We start from the raw sequence: 15,620 nt of genomic DNA on the forward strand, positions 1-15,620 counted from the left end.
TTTCTTACACCCTTCTCTGTAACTCTATTTCAGTCCGTTTCTCTCTCTCCCTCTCTCTCTCTCTCTCTCTCTCTCTCTCTCTCTCTCTCTCTCTGAGACACGCAATCAAGCGCACGCATGCATAATAGAGCTATACGTACGCTGTCAGTGATAAGGTATGCACATTTAAGAAAGCATTCTGGAATTTATTATCCGTGAAATGTGTCTTCCAAGTTTTACTTTCTGTGTTCTTTGATATTTGATTTCAATTTATGATCATGTGCCTCGTATCGCCCCCCCCCCCCCCACCCCTCAGTATTGCGCGACAACAGTTTGACTGTTCAGCACTGCATGATAAATTTGTGAAACGATCTTAGCAGAAGTTTCCACACTTTTCAACAGATTTTTTATCACGAGTATTTCACATGCCTTCTATTTAACGACATAGAGATACATGTACGTACGTCTACCACTACTGACGTCGTGATGATCACGCTTTGACAATCGCCAAGCAGCCTCGTACACATACCACAAAACATTTTATTCGTGGCTGAATTTATACTAATATAACCGAGGCTGTCTCAACATTCTTTAACGGTTCGTGTGTATGTGGTTACTGCCAAAGCGTCTACAGTCCGTTTCCTGGTCGCTCAACAGACCCCTAAAAAACTGTTTACTTGTCTTGATTTGGTTATCTCATAGGTTAACGATTCTAGAATTACTCAGTCCCAGACATCAAAACGACAGGTGCTTCTTTGTTTTTTAATAGAAATATCACTGTAGCTCTGTGCATTGAACTTCGCTGTTGTGAGTCAACGAGGGCATGCATATTGCAGATATGGTAGTCACTGTACAGGTACATATATACTTCGATTAAAGAGGTGTGATTCACACTGTAAAATGTGCGTTGAATTCCCTTCTTTTTTATACTGCGTTTGTTTAAATGTCCAGTGGTAAAATAAAATGCTTGGCGCAGCTGTTGAAGGCATACATGTACAATACATGCGAGCAGGTTAACGCCCGGGCTCCTCAACTCGCTGGCTGAAGGAAAGTAAAAAAATAATGGAAAAATACAACACCAACGCTACAGAAAACAAGAAAGATCCAGCATTTTGTTTTGGAATTTTCGGGGAAGTGAGTGGGGTTGGGGGTGGGGGTGGGGGAAGGGTCAAACTGTCCCCTGACCCTCCTTTTTCCCAGCCTCCCCCCCCCCTTCCTTGCAGCCTAGTCAGACGACTTGCTTGTTTGCATACTCTGAACTGCATTGAGTATTTATACAAATGGAAGAAATGCACTGATTTGCCCTGTGATGCTTGTTGTCAGAATTTGATTTGTTTTTCACAAACCTCTCGCATTCAAGGACTTTTGCTTTGAGCTGATCCTTTCGCAGAGTTCAGAAACTAGAATGTTGTAAAAAATCATGAAATGTTTTACTGATCACTGATTAACAGATTCGAGTAGCATTAGTGTCTATCGGTATTTTAGCTAAAAATCTGTAAACTTGAAAGAGTATTTTTTATTTTTTTTTAATCAATGACTGGTGCAAAATAAGGTACAACTCTTTATCATAACTCGTATCAAAATAATATTACATTATAAACACAGAGTTATCTTTTTTACAATTTAAAATAAACTCAGTCATTAGGAGAACTGAGACAGAAATCAAACAGGAGGCAGCTAGATTTTTTTGCTGTCACAGCAGGTTCGATGCTGAACTTAGCAGAAAGCGAGCACAACATGCTGCTGGTTCCGCTCTCTGTAAACACCAAACAAAAACACACCAAGGCCAGCGAGAGAGAAAAGTGGGTGACCTCATTTTGGGGATGCTGTCAAAGGTGAAATACCTTTACTGTGACCTGAGAAGTACTATTATTGATACCTGCTCTGATGTGGTCAATATCAGGAATTGCAGACAGGTTAAGTTTCACAGTGCTTCTTTGTTCAGAGGAAAGCAATTTTTAATCCGTTCGATGATAATTGTATTAATTATATTGATTTCACACAGTTCATTATAATGGATATCATATATATGTGCACATGCAGATTAAAAATATACCGAATATACTAGCATGTTATATTTCAACGATGGAATATAATTATATACATAGTGAGATTATACAGAGCATACTACTTATTATTAAAGATAAAAAAAGCATGTGTGCAGATGTATGAAGTGCAAATTAATGCATAGATGATAATGGCAACCTGTACAAACCACTTAACATTCGGAACATTTATTTTGCTAGTGCAGTGTAGCAATAGGTGCACGGTTCTTTACTGCGAATGCTACCCAGAAATACCCGGAAAACTGAGTCTGCATAGACCGTGTACACCGAGTACGGGATGACCGGGTGCGTATCCTCATTACTGCTCGTCTCAGTGATGTATATTTTCTCCTTATTTATATGTTTCGGTGATGTTTAAAGGTTTTTTGTGATTTAATGAAACGTTTTTGAATAAATTATCAGGCAGGCTGATGTTTTGAGAGCTTGTTGCGAGGTGAAGAGCTCATCTTATTCATTGCCAACGCATTATGGGTGTCTCAATACGACCCCCCTCACCCCCCCTCCCTGCGACAGGCTGTGCAAAATCTTACAACACCCTTCCCAAAATATCATCACGCCCTCCTTTCAGTCCTTAAACCAGTTTGGACTATCACATTGATAGGTTTGTCTTTCATCTCGGGAGGAAAAAACTCGTTTCAAGTATTAAAAATGAAGCCACCTAGAAAGACCCGTCTGGAAACGAAATTAAGGCAAGGTTATTCGTCGACTCGACAAAATCAGGAACACGGTCACGAACAACCGTCAGTATCTGCGGGAAGCCTTGTGACAATCAGACGCCTGAAACGTGATGTCTTTAACTGTGATGTTTTTTAATTTTTTTATTTAAGTCCTATTTAAGTGTTTGCCCGCGTTCATATATTGCATAAAACATTAATAAAGACACCAGGTCTTTTCTTTTTATGATATAGAAAGGGTACTTACTTGTGTTCAGCTTTGTCCATTTATTCAATCAATTTATAGATAAATAAATGAATTAATTAATTAATTAATACAAAGTACACACGCCCCATTTCTACTACAGACAGGTGTGTTCTTAACTTCGATCTTCATTACAGACCTACGAATGTAATGAGATGTCGTTTCAATAGAAAGACCCCGTCATAAGATGCACAATTTTTTTTCAGTGTAATAAATTTAATTATGAAGTGCAGGGATAAGCTGGGATTTGATTTTTAAAAAGATTGACGTCTCCGCTGGGATAACCAAGGCAGCATAACCCGATTTCCCATTGTTAGATCACATTCACGCAGTGCGACACCGAAATATGACCGACAACATAATTCAGTAGATTATTTACTTATAAAGGGTCCATAATCCAGACTAACTCATCCACGTAAGGCTTCAGTGACAAGGACGTTATTAACGATTATTCAAGTTACCAGCAATTTGTTGTGTTTTTGTGCATCTTTACTCAGGCGTGATATGATATGTCCATCTACATACCAATCTGACACAACACATTCGTCATCGAACAAAACTGACCCATTTAATGTCAGAATCAACAAACGCTATGACGTCAGAGTTCTGGACAACAAGTATCATTTCCAGACCGTGGTGAGAAATAAGCTCAGAAACACGGCGGTTTAACCCTTGACCAATCAAGACCCCGTGTGAACCACAGAGGTCCAAAATAATTGGGGGAGAAAGCAGGAAAATTAATGTAAATAAACACACGTTTTAAGTTTAAAGATAAGTTTTTAAAAGTAGGCTGCGTTTTTTAACTGTGGGTGAAGTTTGGAATAAGGCATTTTATGCTTTTTTTTTCAGGTAGAATTCTGTCACTTTTCACGTGTAGCTGAAATAATCTTGTGAGTTGTGAGCGTGCTTTCTATTGTAATTCGGAAACACACAAGCTCTTTCTACCTCTGATAGCATAAAAATAAGTGAAATGCACCAATAACTGTGCTTTAGAAAGCCAATTTAAGATGAAAATTGAAAATAGGGATATCGTATGAAAAACTGAATGTCATCTAAAATTGAAAACTTATGCATTTTGTCATAATTTCATCTTTTTTATTTTTGATCTGCACTGCAGAGCAATGCCATTGTTTTGTTTTTGCCACCTCTTAAAAACGATTTTCATCAAAGTATTCGGTACTGGAAAGAACACTGCAATTTTTTGTTCATCTCTTAAATCTTAGTAAGTTCTACCCCAGAATTTGTTTCTAGAAAAATATTTAATAGAAAATTAGTTCTCATTCCTCTGAGCATTTCTTTCCGGAATTTTCTGGTTTAGTTGAGTCGGATTATTCCAGTTTCTTTCCTGGTAATGCTATAATTAAACTTATAATCTATGGGTCCAGTCAAAAGGCGAGAGGTTAGGACCTAACCTCCTAAAAATGCACCGAATCATAACCCCAGCATACTATACATATATGTCGTGTCAAATCCAATGAACAAAATTTACCATGATATATTTGCACATGGTTATGCAGCATATTAAAATATTCAATATTTTCTGATATAAATATTCAATGTCTTTTGATATGAAATACTGCTTCTGTTAGAAAAAAAGAAAGAACTTTCCAGTAAGATTCGTTTGCATGACAATAACCAAAAGTCTTCCCCGCGGTTCCCCCTATTCCTAGGCAAGCGCGTTCGGCTTTGGCAAGGTCACCTTCAGCACGCGCAAAGTTAGCACAGAGCAGTCAGCTGGCTCATCCGTGACCCCGTATCTGTATTTACCAGCTGGAAAAGTCGGTTAATTGACAGAGGGTAAGCATGACACTTTTCCGAGACCACGGCTTTTCTGACATCTTATCAACAATGTGTTTACAACGTGCGGCAGGTATAAAAGCAAGGTGGTCCAAGGCTGGACTCCAGAAGACACAAAGCGATCTAGAACAAGCACTAAGAAGCAACAAGAGAACTCAGGAGAGTTATTACTATACTTTGCAGAAAAGGAGAACTTTGATTACAGTTACAAGCACTAAGAGATACTTCGAGCTTCAATTTGTTTGTAAACACAAGGAAAAGGATTTCCGTGATTATTCAGAGAGTGGAAGCAGTTTTACAGATTGTGCATCCCGTTGCAGATAAAATGGGCCTGAAAACTTGTGACAACCACAACTGCTTTACGAAAAAGAAGTTGCCTGCGCCAGAAAACGTGAGTTTTCATATATCTGTTATTGGTTTCATTCGCTAATTAATAAAGCATGCACTTTGGAGTTGGCATATAAGGGATGCATATGAAATTTCATAATTGATTCGCGGCTCAATCAGCATGCATAAAAATGAGCTTACATACGATCCTGTTGTTCTGTTGAGTTGCCCATAGACAATAATGGAAAATGTATAAGTTCACCCAAAATGTAGGATGGTAAGGATTCGTAGTAAGTTGACCTACTTTCTCGGTGCATCAGCTGCGTACTTTTGAGGTCAGCGCCTCGAAACTCGTTCTACTATAAAAAATGTAAACAAATGTAGCACGTGACCTGTAAAACAGCTGTTGCACTGAAACGTTTAGGCTTGTTGTAGCTGAGCGAAGTATGTAACCTCATATATTGTGCGTGCTGAAGCATACCTGAAATATGCACTGTAGCAGTAAGACTCAGTATTCCAGATTTGCTCATTTTCCGCATCAATGCAACAGAAAAGCGCAAAGTATAATCTTTTACTTAGTAAATATCGATGCAAAAGCGCTGAAATTAAAGCTTAAAAATATCATACAACATGAGGACAAAATATTTTATATTAAAAGCGCTTTTTCCAAAGTGATTAATACAATTATCCCATCATTTACTGCAGATCGACTTCGGCCTGATGTTTGACGTCGACGGCGTGATAGCGCGCGGCTCGGCCATCCTCGAGGCAGCTAAGAAAATGATGAAGCTGTTGTACGACGCTAATGGTCATATGATTGTCCCAACAACCTTTGTGACAAACTCTTGCAGTCCCAGAGCCGACAAAGCAAAGTCCTTGTCTGAGGGATTGGGTGTTACAGTAAGCATTAATTTATTCGTAATTAATTAATTTAAACCTTATAAACTAGCGACGTAAAAATGTAATTTGATAATTTCGAGCAACATTTATTTTTATCCAGTTCTCCTAGTCGTCATGCTTTGCCTGCATGATTTTGGAAGGTCATATTTGCCTCACTATTTGAACTGAATGAGATCAAACAGTTTACATACAGCAGGTTTGATCCAGTCTTCACTATCTTATGCAAAGTCCTTGCGACCTTTTACCATGTTACTTATTTATACTCCAAAGCTTGTGCAAAATTCTCTACAATGCGGCATGTTTCTAGCGTTGATCTCTGCAGTAAATCGTTGTAGTAAATATCAAATGAAAATGACCGAATCAGCTAATACAACTTTTTCTTTAAAGCGCCCTTTGTTGCGTCGTTTCAGGTCGTTCCCGAGCAGATCATAAACGCCCAGGCCCCGCTGTCCATGTTCAAAGAATGGCACGACAAACACATACTGTTCCTAGGTCAGGGACCCCTCCGAGAGCAAGCTAAAGAGTATCCTTTTACACTTCATACGATGTCAGTCTAACTTTGATTATTTCCCCTGATCTACTTAGTTTATTGTAGTAGGAAAGGCAAATTATGAGAGAGTTCAGTCGACTTGGTCAGATAGTACAGCCCTTATAGGCTTTTTATACTAGTCGGCTCAGTCAAGGTGTCTAGCCAATGACCAGCGTTGTCGGTAATTATTTCACTCAGGTAGTGATAATCTTTCAAAATTTGGATTTTGTCAGAAGTGACAAAATATTTTGACTGACAGTAATATATATACGCTCAGGCTGTCAAAATTAAGTTTATACCAGCCAAGATATACCCAGTATAGCAGTAAGTTTAGTAGATAATTAATAATTAATATCAGCTGCCCCGATTTGTTACATAAGAAATTATGGCCTCAAACTAGATCACGGGGGTTAATAACATCAGCCCCCTTTATGCAACCTGAATTATTTTTAGGATAATAGAAACATTGACATAAGGAAGCGGGTCAGTAAATGTCAATAAACAACTCGAACAGTTTGACCCAGGGTCAAGGACGTGATCAGCTCTAAGATTATGACAGAAATTAAGGTACAAGTCCAAATGTGGAGTGCGAAAGCGCTAGTAGGCCTAAATATAACTTTTAGTTTGACATTTAGAGATGTCAAAATTTATGCCAACATTCTATCAAAAGGAAAGGGTATCAACCTTTTGTTTGTGCGGAGTTTTTCTAGAGTATACATTGGCGTTTTATCAATTACGTAGGGTGTCATGGTGCCTGGGACACACCCTGAGTTCTGAGGCGATCACGTTGACTTTATTTCCCCTCCCCCCCCCCCCCACCCCCCAATCACCCTGAGTTGAAGCATATTGTCAGTGCCCCACCTCGACCCATCAGTGAACACACGCCCTCCGTTCCTTGCAACATTGGATAGAGAAATGTAGCTGCTGGGTTTGTAGATAAGCATACGAACTGCATTTGGAGTCTTAAACTCAGGGTGCTGGAAGACAGTGCAATGACCGTTGTTGTTGACTAAACTTTTAGCAGTTTGAGGCTTATCTGAAAATGAGTGCATGCGATTGAAAAGTCTCCGGTCATATTATTTGGAGGTTATTTTTAGTACTTTAATTCAATATTGACACAAGGGGGTCACATCTTAAAGTGTTTGAGAACTTTTACGGAACCCGTAAACACATATGCTTCATCTAAATATTTATTTGCAGGTTCACACAGAAACGAATACTTTTTATACCATAAACAGCTGGTCACATTATTTTTATTTAATGTCTACGAACATGTCATACAGTTACTTATTCGTGTGCATAACTAATAGCAACAGAACAGTTGCTTTATATTAAAATTCTGTTGCAAACATTTCCTTAACTCAGTGACTAGATTGGGTTTTACAAATGTCTGCACAATGGACGATGTTTGCGAGGCTTATCCACTTTTGGACGTGGTCAACCACGAAAACAGAAAAAGAATAGTAAGTAATCTTATTATTTCCCCTTGGTCTCTTATAGTTTTTTCGTTATTGTTGCGCTGTAGATATTTTCCAACTGTCATGAATCGTGATACGACACTAGAGTTATACAAAGATGAAGCTTAGTATTATTTTTATTTCAGTAATCTTATTTCTGTTCGTAATGTTTCACGTCATAAATTTCAATCACTCACATCGGGAAAATTGACATAAAAACGCACCAAAACACGTTACGATGGCATCACGGTATTTAACGGTCACTTAACATCATCCATGGCAAGAGAACACTTTTTTAATTTTAATAATCTTATTTGCGGACGAAAAATTTAATATTATATTCTATACCATAAAATCTCATTTTCCAGGCCAGAGAACACCCTTCGGGAAAAACATTTCCAAGAGTCGAGGCTATGGTGATCATAGGTGAACCAGACCGTTGGGACTGCCACCTTCAGCTGCTCATCGACCTCTTGATCACTGACGGTATGCCAACGCAGCCACCAAAGGCGTTCCCCGAGCACAATCTTCCCATCCTGGCCTGCAACATGGACCTAGTTTTTATGGCGGAGGCCTGCATGCCTCGCTACGGCAATGGCGCGTTCCTGATCTGTCTGGAAGCTTTATACAAGGTACGGACGATTGTTTTTTATTGTCTAATTTCTTAGGAAGGGACGGGTGGAAAAAAGCAGGTATCTTTATGTTTGTTTTTTTCTATCCCAATTCTTCCTAACAAACGTCTGTCTACATCCACTGAAAAAAAAAATACATAAATAGGAGAAAAAAATGAAGTAAAGGAGAAAACGTGCGAAAATAGTATTTTGTACACCCGGTCACAAAGTAGGCTTTGTTTGTGATGCGAGGAAGAAATGAGAGATACTGTTTTGACTTTGGCGTTTAACTTTAAACAAACAAAAACGCGGGGTTAAGGATGCACTTGTATTGGCTTAAACCTTAGTTATCACTTGGGGGCATAACTTAACTCGTCCTGGGTTGACGTTAGAGGCAGTGGGTCAAGTGGTCTAGTTCTTTATACCCTATCGTTCAAGGTTAAGTAAATTTCTCAAAGAATTCTTTTCATCGCGTTATGTCTCAATAAGAAGAAAAAAAAAATAGAAAATTATCGTAACGTGTAAGTTATCTGTATCCCTGCAAACAGTTGTACCTAAGAGATCCAGTAAGATGACTAAGAACATACAGGTGAACGATCGGTTCATTTTATATTTCAGAAAATCACCGGCAGTGAGCTGGAATATACCGCACTAATTGGCAAGCCAAGTGAAATCACCTACCGCCATGCAGAGCACGTGCTAGCAACACTGGCCAAAGGTTTGGGCATCAAGAAACCACTTAGGAAATTGTACATGTTTGGGTAAGTTTTGATATGAGTTAATATGATTTTTGTAATATTATAATATATCTATTTTGTATTTTTGCTTCATTGTAAGTGAATTATTTAACAAGTCTACTTATGCTGGTATCTAGTAATGTGACGTATCCACTCACTCAATATTTCCACCAAGTTATAAGTACTGGATAAATACTCGTAATATGGAGGCACGTCTTTGTCAGTCTGGCCACACAACCTAACCATGTCTTGTATTGTATTTTTTCAGTGACAACCCCGAAGTTGACATCGTGGGCGCCAGCTTGTACGATAAATACATCAAATGTACACACAGGCTTAGCGACACCAGCAGTAGTAGCAGTAGCAGCGAGTCCAGCGACGAGGAGTCAGATCACAGTAACAACAACCACCACCACCACCATCACCACGACTTGCTTGCTCAGGGGAGCATCGAGGAAGAGGCTATTCCCGTAAAATCCCGAAGAATACCGAAAGGTGTCGAGTTTAGCGAGCAGACGGCAGACGCGTGCGAGGGCATTCTGGTCGGGACTGGCGTGTACAACCCCACGACCACTGACCTCCGTGATACTACGAAGCCAAGCTACGGCCACAGGGACATTGAGAGCGACGTCACATTAAAACTCCCCGGCCAGTTCTCGCCCGATGTTTACGAAGGCGTTAAGTTCGTTTTCGAAAAAGAGGGCGTGGCTATTCCAACTGACATCACGGGTTGATTGCTACTTCAACAGACGCTCAATTAATTTATGAAATTTTGCCCAACGTTCCGCAACATGTCATTCCGTCATTGGTGAGTGACCGAGAAGTACTGGACACGATGCAGTGGGTGTGGCTAGTGATGAAAACTGACTTCTGATTGGTTGAAAATCAAGACACACCCTTGTTGGACAGATTTTTTCCGACTGCTCAAACTTGGACGTCGGTTACAAAAGAAAAGTACATCAAATGGGTCCACTGCGGTTGCGGCTGGAAATTGCAAGATGCTGATCTCATTTTGTACGCCATTTTCACGCAGTATTATGATAGCTTTACAGTATTTTATATTATATTTTTGGATTATGACATTGTCTCTGTAATATCTTTACGGAAGTCATAAATCGCAGTATTTCAATAGCTTTACAGTAGGCCTGTTTCTGAATGTATTATTATTTTTTAGAATTATGACATTGTCTCAGTAAGATTTTGCCGTAGATCGGATACGATCTCTGCCCAGGCGGTTTGGTTGTATATGTACGTTCAGTATTGCACTTTAGACTTCGCGCATCTGTAGCACGCCAAAGTTGTTGTGTTTCTTGTATTTAGACTTAATTATGTCACTTTCTCTGGCCTCCATTGTCGCTGGATGACAAAATATTTCTGTGAGGCAGTTACTATAAAATACCTCTTGAGTATATTTTATTGAAAGCTTTTCCACATTATTATGTTGAAGCTTATTGCAGAGATTTGTTTAAAACAAGCGTTTACTTGCATTATTAGTAACTTATCCACTGTATATAACCTTGTACATGTGTACATTCCTTGTTAATTGTTGAATAAAATATAATAAAATGAAGAAAGTACTGTCTCTTTTGTTTGAATCGTTGCAAATTCGGGGTTTTGTTAAAGGGGGAGATACTGGCAGGGGTAGCGTTCTCGCTTTAGACCCTTTAGAAAATTTACCTTACTGGTTATATGACAATATAATTCTTTCATTACTCGCTTAATCTAGGATCCAAAATATTAAACGACAATACCGTCTATGGTAATGAGATGAGACCGACTACAAAATGGTTCTTTCGTGAAACACGTATCATTTGATATCTTTCGTTTTTTTTTTATTTTGTCAGAATTTCCTGAAAAAGCCTAGAAGTACATAAGTCAACTAATGAAATGGAATGTAAACGCCTTGCAGTCCAAAAACGATTTATATAACATCAACTTGTGCAGGGTGAAACAGTGTAATAGATTGTCACAACCTTCCTTGGAGTCAATGTGTCAAATATTGGAGTCGTCTCAACTACCGCATTTTATCATCACTGCTGCTCCTCTTTCAGCACGCCATTCTGGGGTAAGGGTACGAATTCGCAATTTTTTACAGAACAGGTTTACATAATTTCCAATTGAACATCTCATTTTAATTACTTCTGATCACAAATTTATGAATTATTTCTTTTTATATCTTATTAGATACATCATGAGTCGTTGCTGTATACAAAAACGGAAAGATTGTCTCGCTGCGTGCAGTCTCAATATAGAGAACTCTTTTTCAGTTCATCACGCAAAATCAACTTTGTCTTTTAGGTGAAAAATGCCAAATATTCTTAAAATAAATGAAAAATCATAAGATGTAACCTTCAATAGTTCTGCAGATGTCAGCCTTTCTTATCTGGGGATTGCTGATAAGATCCAATTCACTTATAAGTTTTTTTTTCATCTCATGACAAAAAAGAATATTATGTATGTTTAATACTAAATGTATAGGGCACAGAACTAACGAACCCGTTCTCTAGCATCTTGCATAACACATTATTAAGACAGCAAGTGGTTATCTACTGGCTAAGCGCACATGCATACTGGAAATAAGCTTAGCGGGCTACAACTGCTACCTATCAAAATTAAGTCTACCAGTAGATTCTATGCCATTTCTCTTGTCTGGTCGATTAAGGTGGCAAAAATGTCCATCTTCTTCCAGAAATTGAAATTGCTGGCTAGAGGCCTGGAATAGAATACGAATTTAAATTAATACACCATCTAATATTTATAAGGGTAGAAAAACGCTGTTCAATTTATTATGAATGAAGGGTGCTAACTACTGTACATGTATAGATGTAGTTATTTCTGTGAAAAAAATGACCCACATCAAATCATTATTAAAATGACAAATTTAATAAGACTATTCCATATGATATCAGAATAAAATACAAAGGGTACCAGTTTCAGTCATTTGGCATAGGAAAGAGTATTTTGGTGTAAAACTCCCAAGCCTGATATGACAGTTAATGCATTGTCTAAGATGCCATATTACCGCCATCTTGTAATCTGACGTGAAACATACTTAGGATGCAGCCAGTTTGATAAGCATACAAAGCTATAATATTGAATACTAATAGTTAGATTACACTCCATTTTTGTGCATAAAACGACACATTTCTAATTTATTCATCTCACAAATGACTGAAATATATTTCTATATGTCATTTTATCTGTTAAAATCGTTTTTATATATTTACATGTTAGCTAAATCATCCATTTTTATTGTAAACTAAATAGGAAAAGTACAGCCAACTCTTACACAAACAGCACGATTTGCCCTCTAGGACTGTCCAGTGAGTTCGGATGTAAGTTTAAATGACATATCCCGAGTTTATTGGCACTCTTTCTCTTCTGAATTAAGGGCACACTGAAATATGTTACAGAACCACCTTAAAGCCCGACAGGATGTTGTAAAAAATCTCTGAAACACACACAATAATTTATTTTGCAAATGTGCAAGTTTCAGTGTTTGGAAAGAGAAATCTATTTAATTTAACTATTTGAGAATTTAAAGTAAGCAGTTCCATTCTGAGGTAACAGGTTTCGTGCATTTGTGAGAAAATTTAAGTGTTCGGGAGTGCCTTTCTTAGGTAATACATTAATTCTATACAAGGTTTTGCACCAAATCTAATTTCTAATTTGAGTCGAGAAAAATGCAATTTTCTCTAATAAAATTATTATGTAAGCTGTCCCTGCACTAGGCTTCATTTTTGCTGTACCGTTTCTAATTAAATGCACCAGTTCTTCATGATTCAAATGTATGTGGTTATTATGTACCATTTCATTCTCCAAACAAGAAAAAATGTTTAGACAATATCTAGGAAATGAGATTTGGTTCCTAAAGACCTTTATGCATATATACTACCATTTCTTGATATAGTATTCATTGTAGTTAACCAGTTATAATATTAGTTTCAGTGTTACAATGATCAGGCGCCGCCTGGTGGAGTACTGGGCCCACAAACCGGGGAGGTGGAACAAACACAGAATCTACGACGTCATATGGAGTAGCGGTGTGAATTTGCTACTTGCTCTTTCTTCAGGATGCTTAGGATACTTAGCATACAGCGTATATGCTTTAAAGACATGTAAGTTTTCCATCTTACGTGTAGGGAGTGACTTGTTGAAAACATACACTTTTGGAAGATCTGGCAGAGTTTACAAGAGTTTACAAGATTCAACGTAATTTGTAAAATAATGGAATAGCATTTAAAAGGAAACACCTCTGCATGACCTTATAGATACCCTGCTGCTAACAAAAGAGGGCAGCACCTCTTGGTCTGATATACAATTTACATCAAGTTATACCAAAACAAATGTTAAATTATTTCCCCTTTAACACAATTACATATAAACTTCTTCACACTTATATTTTACGAGAATTTGGAAAATAATATGAAAGGCTTGTATGGTGAGTTGGGTGTTGGGAATACTGCTAAAATCGATACAAAAGTTCCTTGCAATTACTGAGTACATTTTTGGCCTACAGAAATTTGGAGTTCAGTTCTAAGTGTCCTTGAACAGAGTGACATGTGCCCCTAGTTTGTTAGTTAATCATTGAATTAAGTCATGTCAGAACTGCCTTATTTCCAGGTTTCAGTGATGAGACTGTCATTTAGGGATACAGACAGAAAATATGGCTCCCAAAAAGTCAGAAAATCACCCAGTTGTCAGAAATATCTCATCCGCGAGGTTTACGGAGAGGAAAACAAAGACCTATTGAATGGCTTTAATGAGAAACTGCTTAACTCCTATTTCTCTTTCAGATTATGCACCTTTACACAGAAAAAAGTGTGACATGCTCCTGGAGAGATATAACCAGAAACAGTTAGAAGAAGCAAAATTGCTGGAAGAAATGGAAATACCAGACGCTCCCAGTAGTCCAGCTCAGGGACAGTAACGCTATTTATAAACAGCGGCCAAAGTAATGGGACTCGGAAGTGGAGATGTATTGTTACACTTGATATCGACTATAGATAACTTCTGTAAATAGTTGGAGTCGGCACTTCAGTTGCCAGTAACGTACTGTTGCAAAGAAGTGGCAATTGTACATTGTTTGAGAATAATTTCCTTAAAAATCGATTTTTACAAACCTGTGTTTAAAAATGGATTTGCTGCACAGCCAGGTCTAATGTCAGTTGTGGAATTTATTTATATATTATTTTTATATCATCGCCTTGCCGACTGAAAACATGATGCAGGAATTGTTCAAGATCTGGATCTGACAGTGGCTGACAAAAAGGTGTAACCAAACTTTTATAAAAAAAAAAAAAATGTTTGCATTTTATGATGCCAGTATCTTGAGAAGAGCAAGCTCTTAAGTCAGTCGTATTAAAAGTTGTTCAAATAATTGCTTTGCTGACTGGAGGTATGACACGGAAATGATTCCAAATCTGACAGTGGTTGTCACAAGTGTGTAACCCAACTTTTATCAAATAAATAAAGTTTGCATTTTATAATGCTAGAAACTTGAGAAGAGCATATCATATGAAATCAAAGACACAAAAAAGCGACCCTCTTTTGAAAATGTGATACCCTTGTTTATTTTGAATTGAGAACACGGGATGCTGAAGTACAAGAGGTTCATTAATTTCCCAAATGAAAATGTAATATAATCTGCAGACACTGTGTGTGTAGGCTCCTAGTAGTGTCAAAGATGGAAGCTGTTACAGTGTTCTAAAATTATTACAAATGATTCAACAGAACAGGTTAAAACCTGAGGATTTTTGCAGGAAGCAGACATTTTGATGGTATCCAGTTGCTAAGCAACCCCAAGCTGAGCTGTTGGCACAAAAACCTTGAGGTTTACTGAGGCTCAGCAAAGCACCTTTTTATGTACAGACACAGATTTATCTGTGCATATAGCTGTCACCTGTCTGTCATTTCTGTGCACTTCCACAGATAACATGATGACATGAAAACTATTTCACCTATTGTCTTCAAACTTACAAAACTGATGAATACTCATAAAAAGCAAGTTAAAAAAAAACAGCTCAATTGTTATTATTATTATTTTGTTTTTCAGTATATTTATAGTTATAAATAATCTTCATTGAAATATGGCAACCTGAAGGTTGAAGTTACATATATATATATATATATATATATATATATATATATATATATATATATAATTACTTTTTTTTAAATTTATTTTAAGACAAAAGCCTGGTCAATTTTGGCCCTGTTGCACACTATAGGTTGTCGCTCTCGCCTCCCTGGGGAGTTAGCAATACATATAACTGGACTGGTCCAATTTAGGAGGTCCA

The 15,620-nt window shown here is 37.7% G+C and overlaps 1 protein-coding gene and 1 long non-coding RNA gene across 2 annotated transcripts; both read left to right on the forward strand.

Annotated features, from left to right (window-relative positions):
- Positions 1–4,844: 4,844 nt before the first annotated feature.
- On the forward strand, positions 4,845–10,898 carry LOC106177450 (haloacid dehalogenase-like hydrolase domain-containing 5). Its single transcript, XM_013560213.2, has 7 exons — positions 4,845–5,151; positions 5,793–5,987; positions 6,398–6,510; positions 7,889–7,979; positions 8,342–8,605; positions 9,203–9,345; positions 9,590–10,898. Exons 1-7 carry the CDS (start codon positions 5,086–5,088, stop codon positions 10,053–10,055), a joined length of 1,338 nt encoding a protein of 445 aa, XP_013415667.2. The 5' UTR covers positions 4,845–5,085; the 3' UTR covers positions 10,056–10,898.
- Positions 10,899–12,511: 1,613 nt separating this feature from the next.
- LOC106177451 (uncharacterized) lies at positions 12,512–14,827 on the forward strand. The gene is made up of 3 exons (XR_001239834.2): positions 12,512–12,656; positions 13,264–13,439; positions 14,118–14,827. It is a non-coding gene; the product is annotated as an uncharacterized LOC106177451 (long non-coding RNA).
- The last annotated feature ends 793 nt before the right edge of the window (positions 14,828–15,620 follow it).

Source organism: Lingula anatina, chromosome 7 (assembly GCF_051362555.1).
Source record: "Lingula anatina isolate TDL-2025a chromosome 7, LinAna3.0, whole genome shotgun sequence".
Lineage (NCBI taxonomy): Eukaryota > Metazoa > Brachiopoda > Lingulata > Lingulida > Lingulidae > Lingula > Lingula anatina.

Excerpts from the sequence above, each read along its gene's own strand:
- LOC106177450 (XM_013560213.2), top strand. The coding sequence starts at position 5,086 with ATGGGCCTGAAAACTTGTGACAACCACAACTGCTTTACGAAAAAGAAG. Across the intron at positions 8,606-9,202 it reads GTCTGGAAGCTTTATACAAG|AAAATCACCGGCAGTGAGCT; the intron begins GTACGGACGATT and ends TTTATATTTCAG. Across the intron at positions 9,346-9,589 it reads AGGAAATTGTACATGTTTGG|TGACAACCCCGAAGTTGACA; the intron begins GTAAGTTTTGAT and ends GTATTTTTTCAG.